The 22926-nt window shown below is 41.6% G+C and overlaps 1 protein-coding gene across 1 annotated transcript in view; it reads left to right on the top strand.

Moving 5' to 3' along the window:
* CNBD1 (cyclic nucleotide binding domain containing 1) overlaps window positions 1–22926 on the top strand; it is a 131449-nt gene that overhangs the window by 56706 nt on the left and 51817 nt on the right. Inside the window, exon 5 of the mRNA XM_035125618.2 lies at window positions 17328–17473. Within this exon, the coding sequence (XP_034981509.2) occupies window positions 17328–17473 (146 nt within the window). The remainder of the gene's footprint in view (window positions 1–17327; window positions 17474–22926) is intronic.

The raw sequence follows: 22926 nt of genomic DNA, 5'->3' as shown, positions 1-22926 counted from the left end.
CTGTGGTTGCGTATTGAATTTCATCAAGTTCAACCACAGCAGTGGCAAAAGTCTGTTAGTGATGCAAATACCCAGCTTTTCTTGTTGGGTTGGGGTGCTACTCTCTGGAGTCTGTAAATCGAGATGAGCCCATCTTTATAGTTCCAGAACAACTTTCCTGGACCAAAGGTCACCCTAACTCAGTATATCTTCACTAACGCCAGATGTTATAGAGGGAGTGCATAAGACTCACAGTGCAATAATGGAATGATCTGTTCTCTCACATTTGCTCCAAGAACCCAGCAGCCAAAATTTTATGAGTGTGTGTCAATCAGGTGAGATGATCATAGTCAGCCTTTTTGGCCTTAACCTGGGAAAGTCTGAAACATTCAGGTAATGTTTTTTTTAAAAAATTAAAAATTAGTAAGGCTTATGTTTTATTGACTGCATACCATATGGCGTCCTCACATTGTAAAAAAGTTGGCTGTCAGTACACAGGCGCACCTAAAAGCTCTTTCTTTTTCTTCTTCTTCCCCTGGACATATGCTGGATCTCCCAAGGCATTCATGGTCTTAATTTAAATTCTCTTGTTTTGGCTCATTCATACTCTCCTATGGAAAGCCAAGTGATGTCATTCCAGTTTTCATATACTTTCTGAAGTCTAGTTGGCATAGTGCAGCTTAGCACCACTTTATTATTAAACATTTTTTCTCCCTTCTATTAAATGATACACATGTATAACTCAAAATGCAATTTCTTTCCAGGACCAGACACAGGCATATTTTAATCATTACTCTATAGCATTCTCGTGTTCCAGGATTTGGGTGAATTAAAATTCCATCATACTGTACTGACATTTTACCTTAATAAAGTCATCAATTTTAGGGTGTAATGTGTTTTTATGTCATCATTGCAAACTGTATTCTGCTTTTCATTTTCCAAACTATATCCTGTGAGATGAATCCCCACACTGCTTTGCCATAGCATGAGTACCTGTAAGATGGACAAGGTACAAGTCAAGTGAGAAACTGAGCAGGCACTTCTATGTCATCAGGTTAGAAGTTGTCATGTCAGAAGGGGCCAGGTATACTAGAGTCTGTGACAAGGGATAGGAAGCTACACTCAGTAAGAATAGTGATGGTGGATAAATTTCTTCAGTATGCAATTTAATGCAAATCTACCAAATTCACAGTTCCAGAACCAATTGGTGAACCGAAATCCAACCTTCGATTGAAATTCACATTTCTCTGAATTTTGCGATGCAGTTCTCAAACCAGAGAATGCATACAGAAATGCATATTAGTAAAACACACAGAGGAACAGGCATTCTATCAAAGGAAAATTGCTTGCAAAAACAGCAATATTTTGTTTAAAAATGCATATATTAGAAATGTGCATATGGATGTTCATGTGGAGTTAAAAACACACACACACAATCAGATGCGGAAATGTAGTGAACTGAACTTAACACTGGAAAATAAGTAACAGAGAAATCATACTTGACAGATTCATCCATCCCCAATTAAGAAGTGGAAAATGGATGTGTGTGAGAGTAAGGGAGTGGTGAAAAGGGTGAAACAACAATACTCAGAAGTAAGGCAAATAATAATTGTACTATCGTTATTAAGTTTCTTTATATAATAAAGTTATTTTTTGCTTACTTCCTGGAAGTGTCTGCATCCTTCACAATCACTGCAAGTGCGGGTAGGAATAGCCGTGGGACAGATGTCCTTTTAAATCAGACACGGTGTCACAGAAGGGTCACACTAAATAGTTTCCTGGAAGGAAACTACAGTAGTGGGAATATATAGGCATTTAATTAGCAAACATTTTCCCAGTGTCAATCAAATTATATGTGTTCTGCTACAGTTCCCTCTTCCTCAGCTAGTCATTACAGGCCACAGCTCACCCTCTGTGTCCCTTTCCCTCCAAATTCTCTCATTTGTCTATGTATTTTTGGAACTGTGGCTTGGAAATGAAGAATGCCTTCAGGACACAACTATGCTGAAGTTTATAGTACACAGCAAGTATTTCATTCTTGAGCTTTCGTGTCGCCTCAATTGAGGTTTTCGGAACAGATTGGCCTCGTTTCCCTACCAATTTGCTTTTGAATTGGCTCGGTGCTTTACCAGAAGGCTTAAGCTAGGAGGAGGAGAACCAGTGAGTTAGCTGGAAAGAGGGAGCCACGTACAGTCTTGCTTTGAGCTGTGGCTGGAGAGAAGCAGAAGCGGAGGCAAAGGGATGGATGCTGTGAGAATGGAAGGCTATAATGATGGAATACCAAGAAAGAATGATATGAGGAAGAGCTTTCAAGGTTGTGCAGAGATACTTTACTCATCCCCATCTGGAATCCCTGTCCTCATCCTCACTTGTCTACATCCATAAGGACCTATCTTTAATTCCTTCGCTCCCACCGATTCCCTCAGAAGACTTTACAACCTGCTAGTAACATGGTTAGACTTGGATGTGAGATGGGCTCCTTTATTGTGATGATTTTCTATACACATGGAGAGAACAGATACACATACAGTGGTACCTCGGGTTACAAACGCTTCAGGTTACAAAACGCATCAGATTACAAACTCCGCTAACCCAGAAATAGTACCTCAGGTTGAGAACTTTGCTTCAGGATGAGAACAGAAATCATGGAATGGCGGCAGCAGGAGGCCCCATTAGCTAAAGTGGTGCTTCAGGTTAAGAACAGTTTCAGGTTAAGAACAGACCTCCGGAATGAAATAAGTTCTTAACCAGAGGTACCACTGTATTGGAGACTTAAGGTGTTATATGGCAGATTCCACAGACCCAAGAGCCATTGGTACTGACTCTAGCCACCAAATGGCTTTTCCCTCAAGCCATTTTTCCTAATATTCCTACCCCACCCCAGCCAATTTCCTTCCCATCTCCTCTTTCAGTGACTATTGATCCCCTGCAACTGACTGTTAACTGTCCAGCTAACTAGAGCCTGCAGTCATTGTGAATGAAATCTTCCTGAGCCCCACCTACCAAGTCTTGAAGCAGTCACTCTCCTCCTTTGGAACCTGTCACCTAGCAACCACTGCTAACAAGCTTTTAACCATCATGGATATAAGGCCTCATGGCAGTCACAGAGGTCACAGAATAGATATTCTGTTAAAACATAAACAGACATATGTATACCTTTCTCCACAATCGGTTTCCTTGCCACTCCATTGTGTGGGTGTTGTGAAAAGAATGCTATTGCTCTGTGAAAAAAATGATTCCACTTTTAAAAGCCATTCTCTGTCAATTAATGAGAAAAGAAGTTGCATTAAAAATAATCAAAGAAGGGTGAGTTTTTGTTTTTTATTTTACTTTTGAGGTTGCTGATGGGTTATGAGACTGTAGGTAGATGAATTTTGAGCCTCTCTGTTTCTCATTTTTCCAGTCTAAAAATTCAGTTCTCCCAAAATTCTGCAGCAATTTGTGAGCCTTAAAAAACTCCAGACGAAAAATCACCAGCATTTTAGTGCTATTTCCCCCTACTAAACACATATTTGTGTGGTTTGCCTAATATACACATTTATGTAAAGCGTTATCTTGTCATATAATGCATTTTTGTATGTAATTTTCACTAGTACATGCACTTTTTATGCACACTTTATCTTAGTGTGTACATTGTTGGCTGGAGAACTGAATTGCAAAATTCGGAGATGCGTGGATTTTGAAGGATGGGTGTGTTGTGGTTTGAGTATTTTTTTGAAAGCGTGGCTTATATTTAAATACAAATGTGTTCAACCTTATACTCCATCCCAGATATGGGAGGGCATTAGAAACTTGAGAAAATTATGTCTTATCGGCTGTGGTGTAACTTTTATAGAGATGCTGTCTTTGTTTGACTTTGTTGTGTTTCTGAAATGCAGGTTTTTTTGCCTTTTGTGTTTGATGTATTTCGCTTGTGTGGGCTTTTAGCCGCAATAAAGAATCTATCTATCTATGTCTTATTGCTCAGATTGCATGTCCCTTCTTTCAAGTCCATCATGGCTTTTTTTAAATAAAAAAAATCAATATTAAATTTTAGTTAATATTAATACTGTGCAGTGGTGGCAAATATTTTCCATTTTTTTTCTATTTTCTAAAATATTTATTACTTGGGCTAGTTGGGCTAGTAGATGCCTATGCTCCCCCCTGCCCCTTTCAGCTGTTTAACTGTATCTTAGGTTACAGCGCTTGATACATATACTTTTGGGGAGTAAAGCCCATTAAACTCATTAAATACACACAGGACTGCTCTACTCATGAAATACCAGTTTGAACCAATATTGCCTTCTTTGAGCCTAAGGGTGGGCTCTGGGCTCTGCATTCAGAAATAACCAACACATGCTGTCAACTAAAATATTGCCTTCCCCAGTATCAACCATCTTGGATTCCACAATCTGCAGGTGAAGCCTTGTTGCTGGTGCCAGCACTGGGGTGATCTGTGACAGGGCTTTTTCAGTGGTAGTTCCCCGTTTGTGGAATGCTGTTGGTTTTCAGGAAGAATCTGAATACATTTCTGTTCACACATGCATTTATTTGATGGTTTTGAAGAATACTGTTATTGGCAACCCTGATATCACCAAATGAATCATGTTTTTAACTCTAACTGTTTTTTAGAATGCTTGAAAAATGTAGATGTGTTTGCTAACCTGGACTCATTTGGGAGAAAGGGTGGGATATAAGTTCAATAAATAATAAAATAAAAAATAAGTTCCGTTGAATTCAAAGGACTTAGCCATGTACAGGGTTGCCCTCTTAATTACTTCTTGTTTTATAAGTACACATGGAACTATATGCAACTATATGCAGCCAGATGGCTGGGGTATAGATAATAAAATTATTATCATTATACCTATTTAATCTTTTTAGGGTTAAAGAGCCCAGATCTGGGCATTATGAGCTTTCCCTTAAGCTGGGGAAAGTATTGCTATACATTTAGACAATAAATAAAAGACTCCCTGTTGGAACCTTTTTCATGTAGCATTTGGGCCCCTGTTGTAGACTTGGATTATGTTTTAGATCTAAGCCATTATCCAAATCAATAACACATTACTTAGTTAGGTTTTGCTGCTAGCAAGTTCTTCTGCCCCCCCTTTTCGTTGGTATGTAGCCAGACTGTAGAATCTACACCCTCCTCAGTTTAAGTAGCATCTTTCATGGGTTTGCTTTTAACTCTAACATTTTAACTTTCTTCGTTTTGAAGGTAAGAGTGATGGTCATCATAGGCCTTAGGGAGACAGTGTGTGGAAGGGTGTGTGCCATTTCCATACAGACAATTTCCATATGAATTAGGAGTGTGGTGCGGGACGCAGGTGGCGCTGTGGGTTAAACCACCAAGCCTACAGCTTGCCCATCAGAAGGTCGGCGGTTCGAATCCCTAAGACAGGGTGAGCTCCTGTTGCTCGGTTCCAGCTCCTGCCAACCTAGCAGTTCAAAAGCACGGCAAAGTGCAAGTAGATAAATAGGTACTGCTACAGCGGGAAGGTAAATGGTGTTTCCGTGTGCTGCTCTGGTTTGCCAGAAGCGGCTTTGTCATGCTGGCCACATGACCTGGAAGCTGTACGTCGGCTCCCTTGGCCAATAATGTGAGATGAGCGCCGCAACCTCAGAGTCGGTCACGACTGGACCTAATGGTCAGGGGTTCCTTTACCTTTACCTTTAGGAGTCTGGTGCATTGAAAAGTATGGTGTCAGAAAGGGAAAGCTTGAAAATATGCCAGTATTTGATTTGCTTCTTTTACATCTTATATTCTATTTTATTGTATTAGAATTTGAATTCCATAGAATTCTGTACCTGAGTGTTCTTCACAGACATGCCAAGGACCACCTGATTGAAACTCATGGACCACTGCTAGTCCCTGGACCATAGTTTGGGAACCCCTATACTAAAGGGAATAGCAGGCCTGTTGGAAGGAAGAACCTCTGGGAATCCATTGCCTAAACTTTAGATCAGAATGCTTGGTTGGAGGCATAATGCAGATAATATATGTTGGTGTAACTAGCCAGTCAATTACCTGAAAGGAGCCTGGGGAAAACTGTGGTATTTAAGCTAGCTTTGATGGAAGATAGTGCATAGGAAATTGAAATGCTGGAATCATGTATGAATTAAGTGTTTAATACACATACACTCAAATGTTCTGTAGAAATGATACTTACTAGATTGGCTAATACGCAGCTCATGTTTGCTCTGGAAAAAGAAAAGAGATGAAAACATATATGGTGATAATATATTTTCCTGGGCCAAAGCATGATTATGTAAGAATTTGAAAGCTTTGATTCCCGTGGAATACTTACAGTGCAATCCAACTCATGTCTACTCATTTTGAGTTCAGTAGGTCTTGCAGCCCACATCAGGAAAAAGAAGCTACTTCTCAGCTATGGGAAGACTACTATTTGTGCATGAATTTAGAGGGCACAATTCACCCTGAAGTCCTCATGTACAGGTTCCACAGACATGAATAGAGGCTTCTGCATTCATTTCCAAAATGCTTCTACAGTATATGCAACTTCCTGTATGCTTACAGCACAACCCTATACTCAGAAGTAAAGTAAGCTCTTTTGAGCACAGTAGGACATATTTCAGGTAAATGGATATAAGACTGCAGCCTTAGTCACTAGAGATAAGCAGAAGGCTCATTGCAAATAATAGAAATGTGTATGGAAGTATATATTATTTTGTATAGGCTTTTTTGCCCATTGTCTTCTTTATCTAATCTTCCCTCCCAATACCACCATCTCCTCTATACATTGAGACCCTACAGCTCTGCATTTCGGGGTGACCCTGTGCATGTATGGAACAGGGTCCAACAGGTAGCATTTCTTTAGATACTACCTTGGAGATTCTGAACTTTGCCTTATAAAGCAACTCCATTTTTTCTTTCAGGACCTCAATAATGTCTGTCGTGGTGTTGTGGGTGTCAACATATACCACAGTCACTGATTCCTACCCTGCTTTTGTTATCAGGCTGTTCCCACAGCACATTATGTCCATATTCATTGAACACTAGACAGACAAGTCACCATACCGTCAACACACCCATAACACACCCATCTCTCTATGTTCCTTATGATTGCATCTCTATTACCAGAATCCCCATTGGCTATGCTGGAGGACAACATAATCTGGAGGGCTACAAGTTCCTCTCAAGGAAGCTGTTTCCTCTTCCACAGTATGAAACCCTCCTGCCTCCAAACCTTCATTCTACATAACAACAAAGGAGCAGCAATCATAGGGCTTAAAATGGCTTCTCTGCACACCTCTCTTCATCTCTCACTCTTTTTGGGCAAGCCACCTTATCGGAATGAGCTTGATCCCTAAAATAGAAAGTCATTTCACAGAGCACCCAGCCACAACGTCTGCCTAGTAGGCAGACAGCCACCATGTGAGTGCAAAATGCTGGATTGTTAGGGCCCAAGACCCTAACAATCTAGCTTCATAATTGTAATGGTCTTTAAAGATCTCTAAAATATGGGCTTGTTAGGCTGGTTTTTAGGCTTATCCTACTGGGGAATGGGGCTTTTAAAGGCTTTTTAAGGCTTAGCTCATTTTTTAGGCTTATCCTACTGGAGAAGGGGACTTCAGTTCCTCAGAACCTTTGCCTTGTTGTCAGAGTCTCCCAAAGTGCCTGTGGATAATTTATTTGGCTCTATATTATCTTCCTGCCCAGGCTGCTTCATATGATTTGTGTGAGGCTACCATGCTACTCCCAGTCCCTTCATGGAAAGGTATATGTAATAAATTAAACATAGAATTCCTTATAGCTCATTTCAAGCCTTCAAACGTTTTTTGAACCAGAGACTTCCCTACTCATTCAGTGCTCTGCACCAGCTCTGATCAATGATACATTTGTTCACGAGAATCTTATCTTTCATGATCTTATATCCTAAAACAACAAGATATTGTAACTTCTGTTCATCTGCTCAAACAAAGCAAACACTAGCTTCAGATTTAAAATAGAAAACAACAGGGAGAATTGGTTTGGCTATTTATTTGTCATCTGAAGCAAAGAAAAAAAACATCAAGGAAGTTCTTTCAGGGCATTCTAAGATTTCTAGAATGGTGTGTGGATTTTTGTCCCAATGCAACGCTAGAAAATGTGCCACAGAGGCTGACTCCAGAGCAAAATAAGCTTTCCTGGTAGGGTAGAACCACAATGCTAGCTTCTCAGCAGAGGGCTCGCTGCCATTTACTGGACAGGAGAGGGATTGGTAAGTGGCAGTGACCCCCACTGCCAAGAAGCTAGTGTTGTGGCTCCATTCCAATGGGTAAGCCATTTTTGCTCCAGAGGATGGAGTAAGGTCGAGCATTTGCCAGAGTGCCAAAAGAGAAGCAGTGGGCCCACTGCCCTGACGGTGCTGCTATTTCCCTTTAGCACAGTCTATTCAAGGAGATTAGATGAGAACTAAGAGCATTCTCAGTTTGTACATCCTGCCCCTTACAGGTTAGGGGACCCAAATGGGGGTGGGGAGACCAAGAGCTCAGAAAATCCTGGAGCCCAGCAGTCCAGCCAACAGATGCACAAAATATATAGACATTTGCCTTTGGGATGTTAATGCTGCCTTGCAAAGCAAACAATGAAAGTTTGTTGTGTTGGGGGGAGAAAGCAGGAAACCTAAGTTGATAGAAGGAGTTCTGAAATGACATTGGAGCTGGAGCCATCTTTTCATATTTAAATTCCGCCAGCAAAAGGAGCAGAGGTGAGCCAGCAGGGGAAAGTTTACAGCCAGATGGGTTTCCCAGGTTTTATGAATCCATTCTCCAAATTATACACAAGACTGATGTTAAAAACATATGAGGAGAGAATTTCGAGCTCTGAGGGTTATAAAACTTTAAAGAGGAATATTTCTTATATGCCAAAAACATTAAAGTTAACCTAGAATCTACTGTGCATAAGGTCAGATGGAAATCTGGTCACGAATGTGACAGGGCGCTACAAGCATGACTAGAGTACCTTTGTAAATTAGTCCTAGTGCCTCCATTTACACTTATTGTAATTGTACCTTTGCAACTTCTCACTGACATGAAGCCTTGGTAGGCAGTTTACAGTAGCAGCGAGGCATTTCCAAATCATTATAATAGCATGCAGCAGTAATAATTTAGCTCATAAAACTGCAGATTAATAGAGCAAGTTTTCCCCCCGATTAGAAATCTCTTGTTGCTCTCTCTTAAAAACATACTAAACATTTAAGTGTCAGCTAGAGGGAAATGATTTGCTTAGCTTCTTGGTTGTGAACTGTTTCTTTACCAAGAGGTACATATTTGATATATGCACCAGAAATTGGTACGGTACATAAACTGAGCCCCAGGACAATGGCTATTTGAGCTCACTGGGTCTCAGGTACAGGTACTAAGCTGCTGTTACTATCACTGAAGTGAACGAGGAATCCCATATATAGTGGAAGCTTATGTCTGGACAGCAATGTGGACTGTTCTTTGAATTAAGACAGGCTTCACCAACCTGGAGCCTTTCAGCTGGGGCTGATGGGAGTTGTAATCCAAAGCATCTGGAAGGCACCAGGTTGATGAAGAATGAAGACAGTACAGTAAAATGGCCGTATATTTTGTTTTCCTGGTCTCAGAATCAGATTTGCACCAAGCAACTTCCAATGGACCACCAAACCTCCTGAAATGTGTTGTGCTTAATATTAGTTACATTGGCCCTGCCACCCATTTTGAACATAATTCATTCAGCCATATCTTTATAGTTTGCTTCCTTGAATATAAATCCAAGCTGATCATATATGTAGGTCTATTTATTTAGTAGAGAGAGAGAGAATGATTGTAGAGAGATTGCAGAGATCAGCTCCCACCAGTTCCCCATTTCAGAGGAACCTAAACTGAGGTGCAAATCATACTTACTAATAGCAGGCCCTCTCAGAGGTTCAGAGTGGACTTGGCCATGTCCAACCTTTGAGATCTCTAAAAATTACAAATGACAACACACGAAAACAAAGAAATGGTACCCCTTCAAATAAATGTTAATTTGGGTTTTTATTTTTTTATTTAACGACTTTTCTAGCTGATAGTGTGTGTGCCACATTTTGGTCTGATGTTCATAAAAATAACTGGCAAAATATACCGAACACCAAAAAATTAAGACATGTCTACATTTGAAGCCCCTTTTGAGCATAAGGCCTAGACCGAATGATGACCCCCACCTCATACACACTCCCAGAATTGGCCCTGACCCTGCTCTGAGGATTTGAAGAAGTAGAAAAAAATATTTGGGGAGAAATCGTAAATTCCACCATCAGGACTGAGCCTGCTTAGTGGTCTCAGCATGTTCTGTACTAAGGGAGGGAAAACCAAGATGAGGTGGAATGGAATGGAGCACTCTGAATAAATACAAAGTGGGCTGGAGCAGGAGCTGTCTACACTGCAATATTTTGTTGCAGGTCCTCCCACTTGTCTATATTATTTGGTAACATGCCATCCTATACATGCAATCCTATGAATGCTTATTTGGGTTTAATTTCCCTTGGAGCATCCTTCAGTGCAAGCATTCATAGGATTGGGCTGCCTGAGTCTCTTTCCACAGCCAGGGGAAAAGCTTAAAATGTCATTACTGCATATTTATGAGTCAGGCTTAATACCGTTAGAACTGCCACTAATGTGTGAATAATGGTTGACAGTTTCCAAAGTATACTAGTCAAACACAATTTAGATCAGATGTTTAACATGGTTTTATGGCTCACCTCATATTCTATCACTGCAAAATTAGGCAGTGAGATTTTTACTAGTTCTCCAACTATTTCCGCAGTACCTGTCGTCACACTTTGAGTCAAATGCAATTACATAATATTGCCCTGATAATGCATGCTGGGATTTGTAAACCTTGTAAACCTAGCTATTTGAATACATTACATTTGTTACAATAAAAAGTTTAGTAACTATTAATATATATTTTCAACACGTGTAGGTTATATCGGCAAAAATGCTTATAAAATATGTCTGTTAGAATAAATGCAAACTAAAATGCTGACAAATTTCCATAAGGGCTTAAAAAATTAAACTAGGTTTTACTTAGAAGGTACATGCATTGAAATGAATGGACGTAAATTAGTATTTTTATTTGTATTAAATCCAGTGGGTCTAATGAAATTAGGATTAGCACTGGATACAACCCAAGTTTGGGAAAATAAAATTGGCAATTTTGCCCTGAATGAGTGGCTGGGCCAAAGTCATCCAATAAGCTTTAAGTCCTTATTGTATAACAGCTTTCAATCTTTCTTTCTGAAGGCAGCCCTGTTTAGGGAAGCTTTTAATCTTTAAGAAATTAGTGTATTTTAATATTTCTGTTGGAAGCCGCCCAGAGTGGCTGGGGAAACCCAGCCAGATGGGTGGGGTATAAATAATAAATTATTATTTAATATGTGTATGAATGTTTTCCTACCTCCCATACTGAAACGGAAGGCAAATACAATTGTATTTATCAAAAGTATTTTGTTTAGCCATGAAAAGCGCCTGATTTGGGTTCATGCAATACTTTGGCCACCTTATGAGAAGAGAAGACTCCCTGGAAAAAACCCTGAGGCTGGGAAAGATTGAGGGCACAAGGAGTAGGGGACCACAGAGGATGAGATGGTTGGACAGTGTTCTCGAAGCTACCAACATGAGTCTGACCAAACTGCAGGAGGCAGTGGAAGACAGGAGTGCCTGGCGTGCTCTGGTCCATGGGGTCACAAAGAGTCGGACACGACTAAATGACTAAACAACAACAACAACAACAACTTGTATCATGAGAGATATGTTACAATCCCTTTGAGTTTGTATTATAATGATTGAAATGTTTGTTAATTTTAATGCTGTTTTTATTGTGAGACAGTTTGAGCTCAACATCATTGTTGGAAAAGCAGAAAACAAATACCAAATCAAATCAAACCATGAAAATGTTGCTGTGCATTCAATTTATGTGCATAAAATTCAAGGTCATATTTAAGAAAAACAACCTTGCATTGTAATGTTATATTACTATCTGTTCCCCATTTGATACTATCTGCATTCCTCATAATTTAGTGTCCTTGAGCTCTGCTCTTATCCCTTCCGTGTTGGTGTCATCCCTAACATTGATTGGAAAAGGGTGTGGTGCATATTGCAAATAATGCTGAAATAGAGGTGACAAACTTATCTCATTCCTTTGTCTATAGTGTTTCCCCACTACTTTACAGTGTAGGCCTTTTTAGTTACAGGATATTGTGTTAATGTTTCAGCATTATTGTCTCCTTTGGGGGTTTCACCCTAACACAATTCTTCATGAAAGCAATAGTCCAGGCTAAACCATTTCCAATAAATAAAATATTGGACAGAGGCAAGAAAATTTCAAGAACTTGATATACACAGGCTTTGTCTCAACAGTGATGTGTGACTATGCTAGGACCTGCAATTTTCTCTACTGTTACCATGGTGTGGAATTGTGCCTTCATTTATTCATATCTTATTTTATATATGGCTGGTTAGCTGTTCCACTCCTTTGTTGACAGCCCCACTAAGTGTGGCTGCTAGTCGAAAGATAAAATGCCAAAAGGTTATGATGGCAAAATGTATTGCTATATTTCAGGGAAGAGAAAATTACTTGCCTGTAATTGTTCCTTGGTTTAAAAAAAATAGCAGGCTAGGAGGACATTACTAAGTGCTTTTCCTGCAAAATTTGCAATCTGATGACATGGTGTCAAATGAAACAACACATTGGGCATTTTTTTGCCAAGCATTTGTCTTCTCTGCTTAACCCACATAATCTTTTAAACACTAGCAGGTGAAAAATGGACTTGTCTGGACTCACAGGGGAGTCACAAAGTAGAAATGACCACAAGGGATTAAGAAATGGTTTAGGATGCACAAGCCATGCTTGTGTTTTCTACTATGAACTTTCATGCTGACTAGGACCAACCAGTGCTGTTGACTATGTGATTCTTTGTGTCAGAGGGTATTACATGTATTTGCACACTTTCCCATTTATAACACATACCAGCCTCCCTTTATTTCACAAGATACAACTTTTGGAAGTGTTTCTGTGTCTAAAACCTGGTTCCCAAAGCCTGGAGAAATTTCACTGAACTAGTTTGAAATCTCCTTTGGCCAGGCCAATTTTTGCCTTCGTCCAGTTGTCTGTCAAAGAGGAAAGTGTGTCTGTTATCCAAAGTTAGTCATATTCAGAGCAGACCTGTTGAAATCAATGGGCATGGCTAGCTTAGGTACTGTAACATTAGTTTTAGTGGGTCTACCTTAGACTGGACACACATGAGATTCAGTTTAAAGACCAGCATCCTCAAACATCTGTCAAAGGCCCCATGATCCAGAAGCACCCATAAGAAATAAGAGCTCCCTGCTACTCTTCTTCACTGTTGATGCGATCTGCTCATAGCTGCCAAGTCTCCCGTATTCCCCAGGAAACCCCCGTTTTCCCAGCCATTTCCCGCTGGCAGCTCGGATTTAAAACCCTCCCGTAAATCCCCCAGATTCTTACTGGCCTGGGGAGGCTCCTTCTGTGCATGTCTGGAGTCTCTGGACATGCGCAGAAGCGATTTCTGGTGCTGCAGCCATTTTGGAAATGGGCAGAGCATGCATAGAAGTGACTTCTGGTGCTGCTCTGCCCAGTTCCAAAATGGCCGCAGGGCGACTTCCAGTGCTGCAGCCATTTTGGAAATGGGCAGATCATGCGTAGAAGCAACTTCCGGTGCTGCTCTGCCCAGTTCCAAAATGGCCGCAGCGCGACTTCCGGTGCTGATCCCGGATTTTTCAATCTGGGAGTTGGCACCTATGGATCTGCTAGATGGGGAGGCAAGTGGCAACAGCAAAGGTCAGTATTCACTGCTTGCTCACCTGCCCTTTCCTACCCAAAGCTGAGCCATTGACTGGTCCTCCTGATCACTACCATTGCTTTGCTTGGTTGCTCATCCACCAGCTCTCTGGGTCCAGTAACAAACAGGAGGAGCTACCTTCACAGGTAATAGTTGCAAGAGCACACTCAGAAGTGGTCCTATTGAAAATATCTTGCAGGAGGACTTCTCAGAAAACCCAAAGTGCTGGTACTGATAAACATCACCAAATTGAGACTTTGGGAGTTGCAGAGCAGGGCTGAATATCCCTGTTTTTGTGGAACTGTTCATCTATAGCAAAAGTATGGTGGATTGGAGGCGTCCTTGCTGAAGTTACCCCCTTTTACAATAATAATTAAAAAATGATTTGCTGCCACTTCAAGCAGCTGTGAAACAGACCACCTGTGCTCCTTCTTAAAGTTGAAGAGAATAGCCCAGTGAAGATGGCACATGATGTAGTGCCATTCCGATGGGAATTGTTGGAAAGAAGATGGCTGCCCCACTGGTCAAGGAAAAAGAAATACAGTGGAACCTCGGTTTATGAACACCTCGGTTTATGAATTTTCGGTTTATGAACACTGCGGACCCATCTGGAACGGATTAATTCATTTTCCATTACTTTCAATGGGAAAGTTCGCTTCAGTTTATGAACGCTTCAGTTTATGAACAGACTTCCGGAACCAATTACACCCATGCTTCAGTTTATGAACGCTTCAGTTTAAGTACTCCGCGGACCCGTCTGGAACGGATTAATCCACTTTCCATTACTTTCAATGGGAAAGTTCGCTTCAGTTTATGAACGCTTACTCCGCGGACCGTCTGGAACGGATTAATTCACTTTCCATTACTTTCAATGGGAAAGTTCGCTTCAGTTTATGAACACTTCAGTTTATGAACAGACTTCCGGAACCAATTGTGTTCATAAACCGAGGTACCACTGTACATCCTTGTATTAGTACAGTAGTGGTAAGTCACACTTCCAAAATTTCGCTGTATACGTATCATGCATTTGAAGCACATCATCTCCCAAAGATTCCTGGGAACTGTAGTTAACCCTTCACAGAGCTACAATTCCCAGCAGTCTTAATAGTTCTCAGGATTCTTTTTGGGGGGGGCATGCTTTAGATGTTCTTTAAATGCATGGTGTATATGCAGTCAACAAGAAAATTGTATGCATACAGAAACAGTAGAAATGCCACACCGGATAAACCAAAAAGCTATCTAGGTCAGAATTGTGTCTCAAGCAGGTTGCAGCCAGATGCAGAGCTTTATTTATTGCAACATTTTTATGCCCCCACCTTTCAGCTCCAAAGTCTCGCAAGCATCAATTTTAAAACAGCACAAAGAATCATGTCCCCCTCTCCCTCCAAAAATATTAAAAACAGCAGCAACGAAGTAGCCAGCTGTCTCTTATAATTTCTTGCGATGTCTTGCCATCAGGTGGGGTGGGAGACGTTTCCACTATGCTGAACAGAGGGCACAGGGCATAGATTCTGTATTTTATCCTCCAGTATTTACTGATATACTCCTTCCAGAAACATGTATTGCAGATGGTCTGTTCCAAGAGCATAAGGGAAGCATATTATTATAGCTCACTTGTTTCTGGTGTTGGTTTGTCTCAAACTAGATCCTCTAAGGCTGCTGCCTGGTCTTTGAAGTGCTGCATAGTTGAGCTTCCCTATAAGCAATTCCATTTCTTGCCATTTCACAGCCTTTCGGTCTATAGTCAGTGAGCAGCAGTTTAGCCTATGGCCTTCAGAGACTCCAGGGATGGACAGCACACACTCAGGGTACACATCCTATAATTGAAAAGCACTGCGGTGTTTCAAGGGCTTATCATTAAGGACGGCAAAAGTTGCCTTATTGGCAGCTGGGAACTGTACAAGCCGTTCCTCCGAATTCCTTGGGAAATGTCCAGTGTAGAGCCCTAAATACTATAATTTGGAGCATTAAATTGCTACATCTTACCTCTTGCTCATTTTGGTATTACTGCAGTTATTCTGCTTCGAGCTGCCTCTGTTAGCTGAGCTGGCAGAATTCTGCTGACAAGTTGGTTCTACCTTCTGAAAACTCTTCAGCCAGGACATCCATGGAAACCTTGACAGGGGTGAGGCAGGAGGTGGGCGGTGGGCGTTGGCAATAAATGTGCCAAGAAAGCATTGCAAGAGGGATAAAAATGGACTAAATGAATTAAATTCTGAATGGTGCAATGGCACTGCTTCTAAACAGTCCCATTGTGTCTATGAACACCAGAAGACTCTTGCTCGATCAGGGCAATGGTCTACCGATCTTGCTCTCACAGCAGCCCACCAGCTGCCAATGGGAATCCCGCAAGCAGGACCCCAGTGCAACAGCACTCCCCATTGTGTCTCCCAGCAACGAGCATTTAGACATCTAAACCACTGAACCTCTTGGGCTTTCCGATCACAAGATTGATGGTTCAAATCCCCATGATAGGGTGAAAGCGAAATGAGCGCCGCAACCCCATAGTCGCCTTTGACTGGACTTAACCATCCAGGGGTCCTTTAAAGGTAAAGGGGCCCCTGACCATCAGGTCCAGTCGTGTCCGACTCTGGGGTTGTGGCGCTCATCTCGCTCTATAGGCCGAGGGAGCCGGCGTTTGTCCGCAGACAGCTTCCGGGTCATGTGGCCAGCATGACAAAGCTGCGTCTGGCAAACCAGAGCAGCGCACGGAAACGCTGTTTACCTTCCCGCCGGAGCGGTCCCTATTTATCTACTTGCACTTTGATGTGCTTTCAAACTGCTAGGTGGGCAGGAGCTGGGACCAAGCAACAGGAGCTCACCCCGTTGCAGGGATTCGAACCACCGACCTTCTGATCAGCAAGCCCTAGGCTCTGTGGTTTAACCCACAGCGCCACCTGGGTCCCTCCAGGGGTCCTTTACTTTCTCCCTTTGGCCTTTTACCTTATGTAGAGGAATACTGCCTCTGTAGTAAGTGGCATCGACCTGTTGCCTCCAGTACACATATTGAAATAGTAAAACACACTGTCTCTTTGGAACACATTATTTGCTATTTGTAATTTGTGTGACTTTTTGTCAGACAAAACAAGCCTTGGCAGTGTGCGTTCTCTCTCCCTCTCTCTAACAGCAACTTTGGGGAGAGTCCTTTTAAAGCAAGGGTTTTATTTATATCCCCACCCACCCCATCCCTACCTCATAGCATAACTCAGGCATCCCCAAACTTCGGCCCTCCAGAAGTTTTGGACTACAATTCCCATCATCCCCGACCACTGGTTCTGTTAGCTAGGGATCATGGGAGTTGTAGGCCAAAACAACTGGAGGGCCACAGTTTAGGGATGCCTGGCATAAATGAATAGGTTAATCCAAACGAATTTGTGAACCACAGCACCTATACCCCCCGCCCAGCATACCACCTTGGGCTCCTCACAGCCTTCTTAAAACTTCACAAGTTCAGACATCTGTACCTGATGAAAGTATCCCTTCTATGCAACTGATGGATGGCTTGAACATATGCAAAACCGATGATATTCTCTCTTCCATGTAACTCTGTTTTTGCAGCCCTATTCGAAGATCTCCAGAAGAACATGAGATCGTATATAAGACAATGAAAGTAATTACTGGCATTAGTGATCAACTTTCTGATGCAGAGCTGAAGCAACTTAGTAAAACTGTCATAAGGGAATACTGGTTGAAAGGAAGCACAGGTAGGATAAACACAGCCACTTACTGTAAATCTTTCCACTTTTAAAAGTCTGCTAACCAAACAGCTTGCTCCTTTGAAGGTTGAGCTGGATGTACATTTTACTTATATCAGTAAGTTTTTGGTATTGTGATTTCAGAGCTCTTTTTGTGTAAACAGCAATTGTAGGAAGAGCTCCTGACTTTCACTCCAGACTTCTAGATATGCCAGGTCCCTTCCCTCCAACATCTTTTAGTCTAATGTTTTCTCTTGTAACATTGACTCAAATGTCTGCAGCAGTCTTTAAGTCCTCCCTCCTCCCCCAAATCTAAAGAGAATTGTCATTATTCTATGGGAAGGATGCATGTGAAAAACTGCTTACGCATGTGAAAAACAGCTTAAAGGAAAGTTCAGATATCATATATATCCCTTTGTGATTAGATTCTGCAATTTTCTTTTACTTATGAGGTAATCTCTCCCCCTCCCATTATTGAAACCTTTTCTTTCATATAAATTAACCGCCTTTCCCCCTTCCTTCAGATTCCACTCCAAAACCTTCCTTTTTTATGTGGCCTTTAATATATGCCCCTGATTCCTCCCTCCCTCCCGCCCTTAGTCTGTCCTTTCCTCTCTTTCTTGCTTTTCTTCTATCCATTTGATCTTGTAAGCTCATGGGAGGCAGGAACCTGTCTGTTTCTTATGGAACTCAGTAAGGCACTGTGTGCACTGATTACATGGCAAGATCAACGACAAAAACATTCCTCCTCACTGAGGTACCATCACATGATATGGCACTGCTGATATTGAGTCCTGTTATAAAGCTCATTTTTCAGATTTTGGGCCCCCTCCAGAAATGCTTTTTATTGTGCATTCAGGTCGATTTGTGCTGTTGGGGCAGCCATACATGATTCATATTTCAATACTGTTTGCTCCTGCAAAAGATTTGGGGCAGTCACACAGCAGTCCGCAGGGGCCCTTTGTTATTAGAAGAACTATGACATTTTGCTTCTGTAGATAAAGGAAGATGGTGAAGGATGACCAAGTGGAGAGTCTTGACTTAAGAAGCTGAAATATATGGGCAGTGATAGCTGCATCAGGATTCATTCGGCACCTTCTTGTCCCACTGTTGTCCCCCCACCCTTTGTGGCCCTCCTTCTCCTTCCCTTTCTCTTGTTGCCTGCTCATCTGCCCTCTGCAAGGAAGTCAGCAAGGAAAAGAAGCAATAACCTCATATACACTTTGTCTCTCTCTTGGAGGTGGTGCTCACTGGGCCCAGAGGAGGAGGCACATGAATGGTCAGAGGCAGCAGGAGGAGGTGGGCCCTCTGAGGGAAGGGAGACCAGTGAAAGCCACTTTGTAATTTACTCATTTAAACAATTTATATATTGCTTATCTGCAATAATCTCTAAGCAGTTTACTGTACGAGGCTATAATATTTTTTTAAAAGTTAAAATCAGTTAGAACTATAAATTCAAACTTTGATTAAAATGCCTGCTAGAATTTTTTTATGTCTTCAGTAGGCACCAAGAAGTCCCTTCCCTTTCCCACCAAACTGGCACCATGTAGGTGGACTCTAAAGTCAGTTTTAAATTCAGCCAATTATGTCCACTTTTGCATTAATGTGCTTAAATTGATTCACATTGTGCAACTATTCAGCTTCTTCAATTTAATGCCAGTACTCCCAGCTCATTTATAACCCTCTCCCAGCCTATCAAGGTCATTCAGAATTTTTCACCTGTCCTCTGTGGTCTCCTACAGTGTCACTGGAGTCTTGTACACCATCCTTGTTAAGTTCAGGTGTTTATCATTCAGCAAGGATTACACAGCAACGCTTCCACTAGTATCATTTCAGTTTGAATCCACCCAAAAATGTTGAATCGTAATGGCTAAGATTGTGCTGATCCTTTACCTTTATCAGAAACAGGTCACCTAAAGGGAATATAGCAACTGAAGGACATGTTATTAATAGACTGAATTGTAAGCTAAGCAGGCAAAGACTACATTAGCATAAATTAAGCTGAGATAATAAAAAGGACAATTTTAAGGTCAAAGCTTGTGCCTGATTTGATAGTGATGAATACTGGCATCTTGCTTGCACGGGTGTAAGTTTGGGGAAACAAAATGACTCCACCCAAATCTCCTTTGGTATCTTGGCCACTGGGCCAGTCTTGTTCTGTTGGATTAGGTGCTCTGTTGATTTAATATACTTTCAGTTAAAAACACAGTATGGCAATGCAGAAAGAGGTCTAAAATTGCTGAGCGCCAATGTGTGCATGAGATAAAAGCTAATCTTAATGACTCAGTCTGTCACATCGTGCCTTTAAAGAAAAAGCTGCTTTGCATCAATGTGCAATCTTTTCCAGTTCTTTGAACCTGGTTAAGCAATATTTTCAATCTCATCTGATTCGGCAAGCTAAAAATAAACACAAAATTGATTTTTGACTAAGTAAAACTGACTTGATAAAAATAATACATGCCAGACAAGTCTTTAATCTCCCAAGTACATTGTACAGGCACAGCTTCAGGAAAGCCAAAATGCATGAAAAATTGGGGCTATGTTGTTGTTGTAATAATGTTGTGTAATAAGGGTCTTCTCCCTAATTTGATATCTTTTTGAAATGTCGAGAGCAATAGTTTTCTGATTTGTTTTGCAACTGGCAGAAAGAAGGTCTTGCATACATTAAACCAAAGACACCTTAATGTCACGACAGGGAGTTCGAAACTGGCCCTAAACCAGACCTCATTTCAAAAGATGGAAATCAGGAAAGTGCTTTTTACACCCACCCTTTCATATTACTTCCTTTCCCCCATCACACATTGCTCCATGGATGCTGTGCTATATTCACTCAACTCTGCAGTTGTCTTTATATTAAAGACATTATAGAAAAAACCAGAATTGTCATACATTCTGTTATCAGCCATTCAAATGAACCTTACAAACATGTGAAATGGCAGACTACTTGGTACAGCATGCTTTTAAATGCACACATAAGTATTCGCGACAAGATATATTTGCGAAAATATTTCCCTTTTACTGACTTTGGGACGAAATGAAGTTGATCTCTGAAGAAGCACACCTCCTGCAACTTGCACTAATGCAATTTTAACAAGGTGTCCTCAAAGGGGGCGGGGGACATGGGCAGTGATTTACTTCAAACATGTTCCATTTTTTCAGGTAAGAAACTATAGCTGAACTATATGCTAAACCATCATACCAAAAAAAATTCTTTTTGTATTTCACTGACTGCTCTCAGCTTTATTTTCTCCAAATCTCTCTAAAATACAAATATATAATGTGTTTGGCTTTTACTTTATGCAGAATTTTAAGGAAATTTAGATTCCATCTACAGTGGTACCTCTACTTACGAATTTAATGCGTTCCTAACGCACATTTGTAAGTCGAAAAAAATTGTAAGTCGAATCCCATAGGAATGCATTGGGAGAAAAAATTCGTAAGTAGAAGCAACCCTATCTAAAAATTCGTAAGTAGAAAAAATCCTATCTAAACCACATCCAAGATGGCGGACGGAGCTCCATTCGTAAGTAGAGTTATTCGTAAGTAGAGGTACCACTGTACTATGCAATTGAAGCAGTACCACGACACTTTAAACAGTCACAAATTTCCCCAGAGAAACCTGGGAACGGAAGTTTGTTAAGGGTGCTGAGAGTTACTCAGAGATTCATGATTCCCCACCACTACTGCAATTCTCACAGTGACTTAACAATAAATCCCTTTTCCTAAGGAATTCTGGGAACTGTGGCTATGTAATAGGAATAGAGGTCTTCTAACAACCCCCAGAGCCTGATTCAGCTGAAGAGTTGTGCTAGCAGGAGCCAAGGCAGCAAGTCTCAATGGGGCTCTCTCCTCACCCCGCACACCCAAAATTGGCTCGGGGGGGGGGCAGGAGAACCCCCACAACATTATGGGAGGGAGAGAAGGGAGATTGTTTTGCCTGGCAAGCAGAAATGCATGCACCGAATTCCTCACTTAGAGGAATTCCTCCCTCATTAATAAGCTACACTTCCCAGGATTCTCTGCAGTAAGTGATGACCTATTTAAAGTGGCACAATACTGTTTACATGTACTGTATAGTGCAAATGGGGCCTAACATAATCAGTAAATAATAGTAGTAGTTTAAAATTTCATGCAAACATGCACACGATCCTAAAAACCATTTATCTGTTTTGCAATAGCCTATCCTGCACTGTTTTTTTAAAGATAGCTTAGAAAACCACAAGTGTATACTCTAATCTGCTATTAATACTTCACAGTGAACCTCACTGGTGCATGACAGACCAGACTGCGTGCTGCATGATGCCTTAGTATACATGTGTATGCATTTATATGCATGCATACTAGAGACAAGATGGATTCACCTCATAGCTGCCAAGTCCGGATCGTAAAGATCCGGGATCGGCAGCGCGCGCACGACCGGAAGTTGCTTTTACGTGTTTCCGGTCATGCGCGGAAGCGACTTCCGGTGCTGGCGCCGCCATTTTCTGATGCCCATAGAAGGGCGAAGCGCCACCGGAAGTCGCGTCACGCAACTTCCGGTCATGCGCGGAAGCGACTTCCGGCGCCGGCGCCGCCATTTTCTGGTGCCCATAGAAGGGCAAAGCGGCACCAGAAAAATGGCCGCCAGGAAGAATCGAATTTAAGGGACAATTCCGGGATTCTCTGCCAAACGGGAGACCGCCGGAAACGGTGAGGAAAAAAGGGGTTTTCCCGGCGGATACGGGATACTTGGCAGCTATGATTCACCTGCCACTGAAAAGTCTAATTTCTGGGAAACCCTGGAGGCAGAGCTGAACCCAGAACAATGACAACTCTAGTGGCTCACAGCAACAGAATTTTAACCGGGCTACCTTAGAAGACAAAAGGGGGGAGGGGCAAAAGAAGGACATAGATTCAGCTGAAAGAGTTTTTAAAAAGGAGCTGTCCATGGTTAAACAGGGAGAGTTCAAACATAGATAGGACTCTATGAACCTGGAAAAAAGACATGAGGCAAGTTAATGGAGATTCTGAGCCCCATATAAATGGCACCCCAATGCAGCCTTGAGGACTTCATGTCTTTTCCATTTAATCATTCACACCTTACAAACTATGGTTTTAAGATTCAAATACAACTTGAAGCTCAGTATGAGGGGCAGTTGAGCTGAAAAGGACACATAGTGCTTGGGTGTTGAATTGAAGCCAATATACCTTCACATTTGCATGTGAATGAGCAAGAGATTTGCCCAAGCCCACCCAAACTGTGGCCCTCCAGGCCAAACACAACCCACCAACCATGTATTATAGCCTAACAGCCCAGACAGGAAGCCCTGAGAATCTGGCAGGCCATAGTATATGGCAAGTAGACTACAGTCAGCTTGTGTCACATGATGTGTCAATTTAGGCTAGACCTTTCCATACTGTGGGTCATATATATCCTTAATTTAGATCAGGAGTGGGGAACATCAGGCCCTCAGATGAATGTG

This window comes from Zootoca vivipara, chromosome 8, assembly GCF_963506605.1.
Source record: "Zootoca vivipara chromosome 8, rZooViv1.1, whole genome shotgun sequence".
NCBI classification, from domain to species: Eukaryota; Metazoa; Chordata; class Lepidosauria; order Squamata; family Lacertidae; genus Zootoca; species Zootoca vivipara.
Note: the sequence above shows the minus strand (reverse complement) of the source record. Positions and strands in the feature narration are given on the sequence as shown.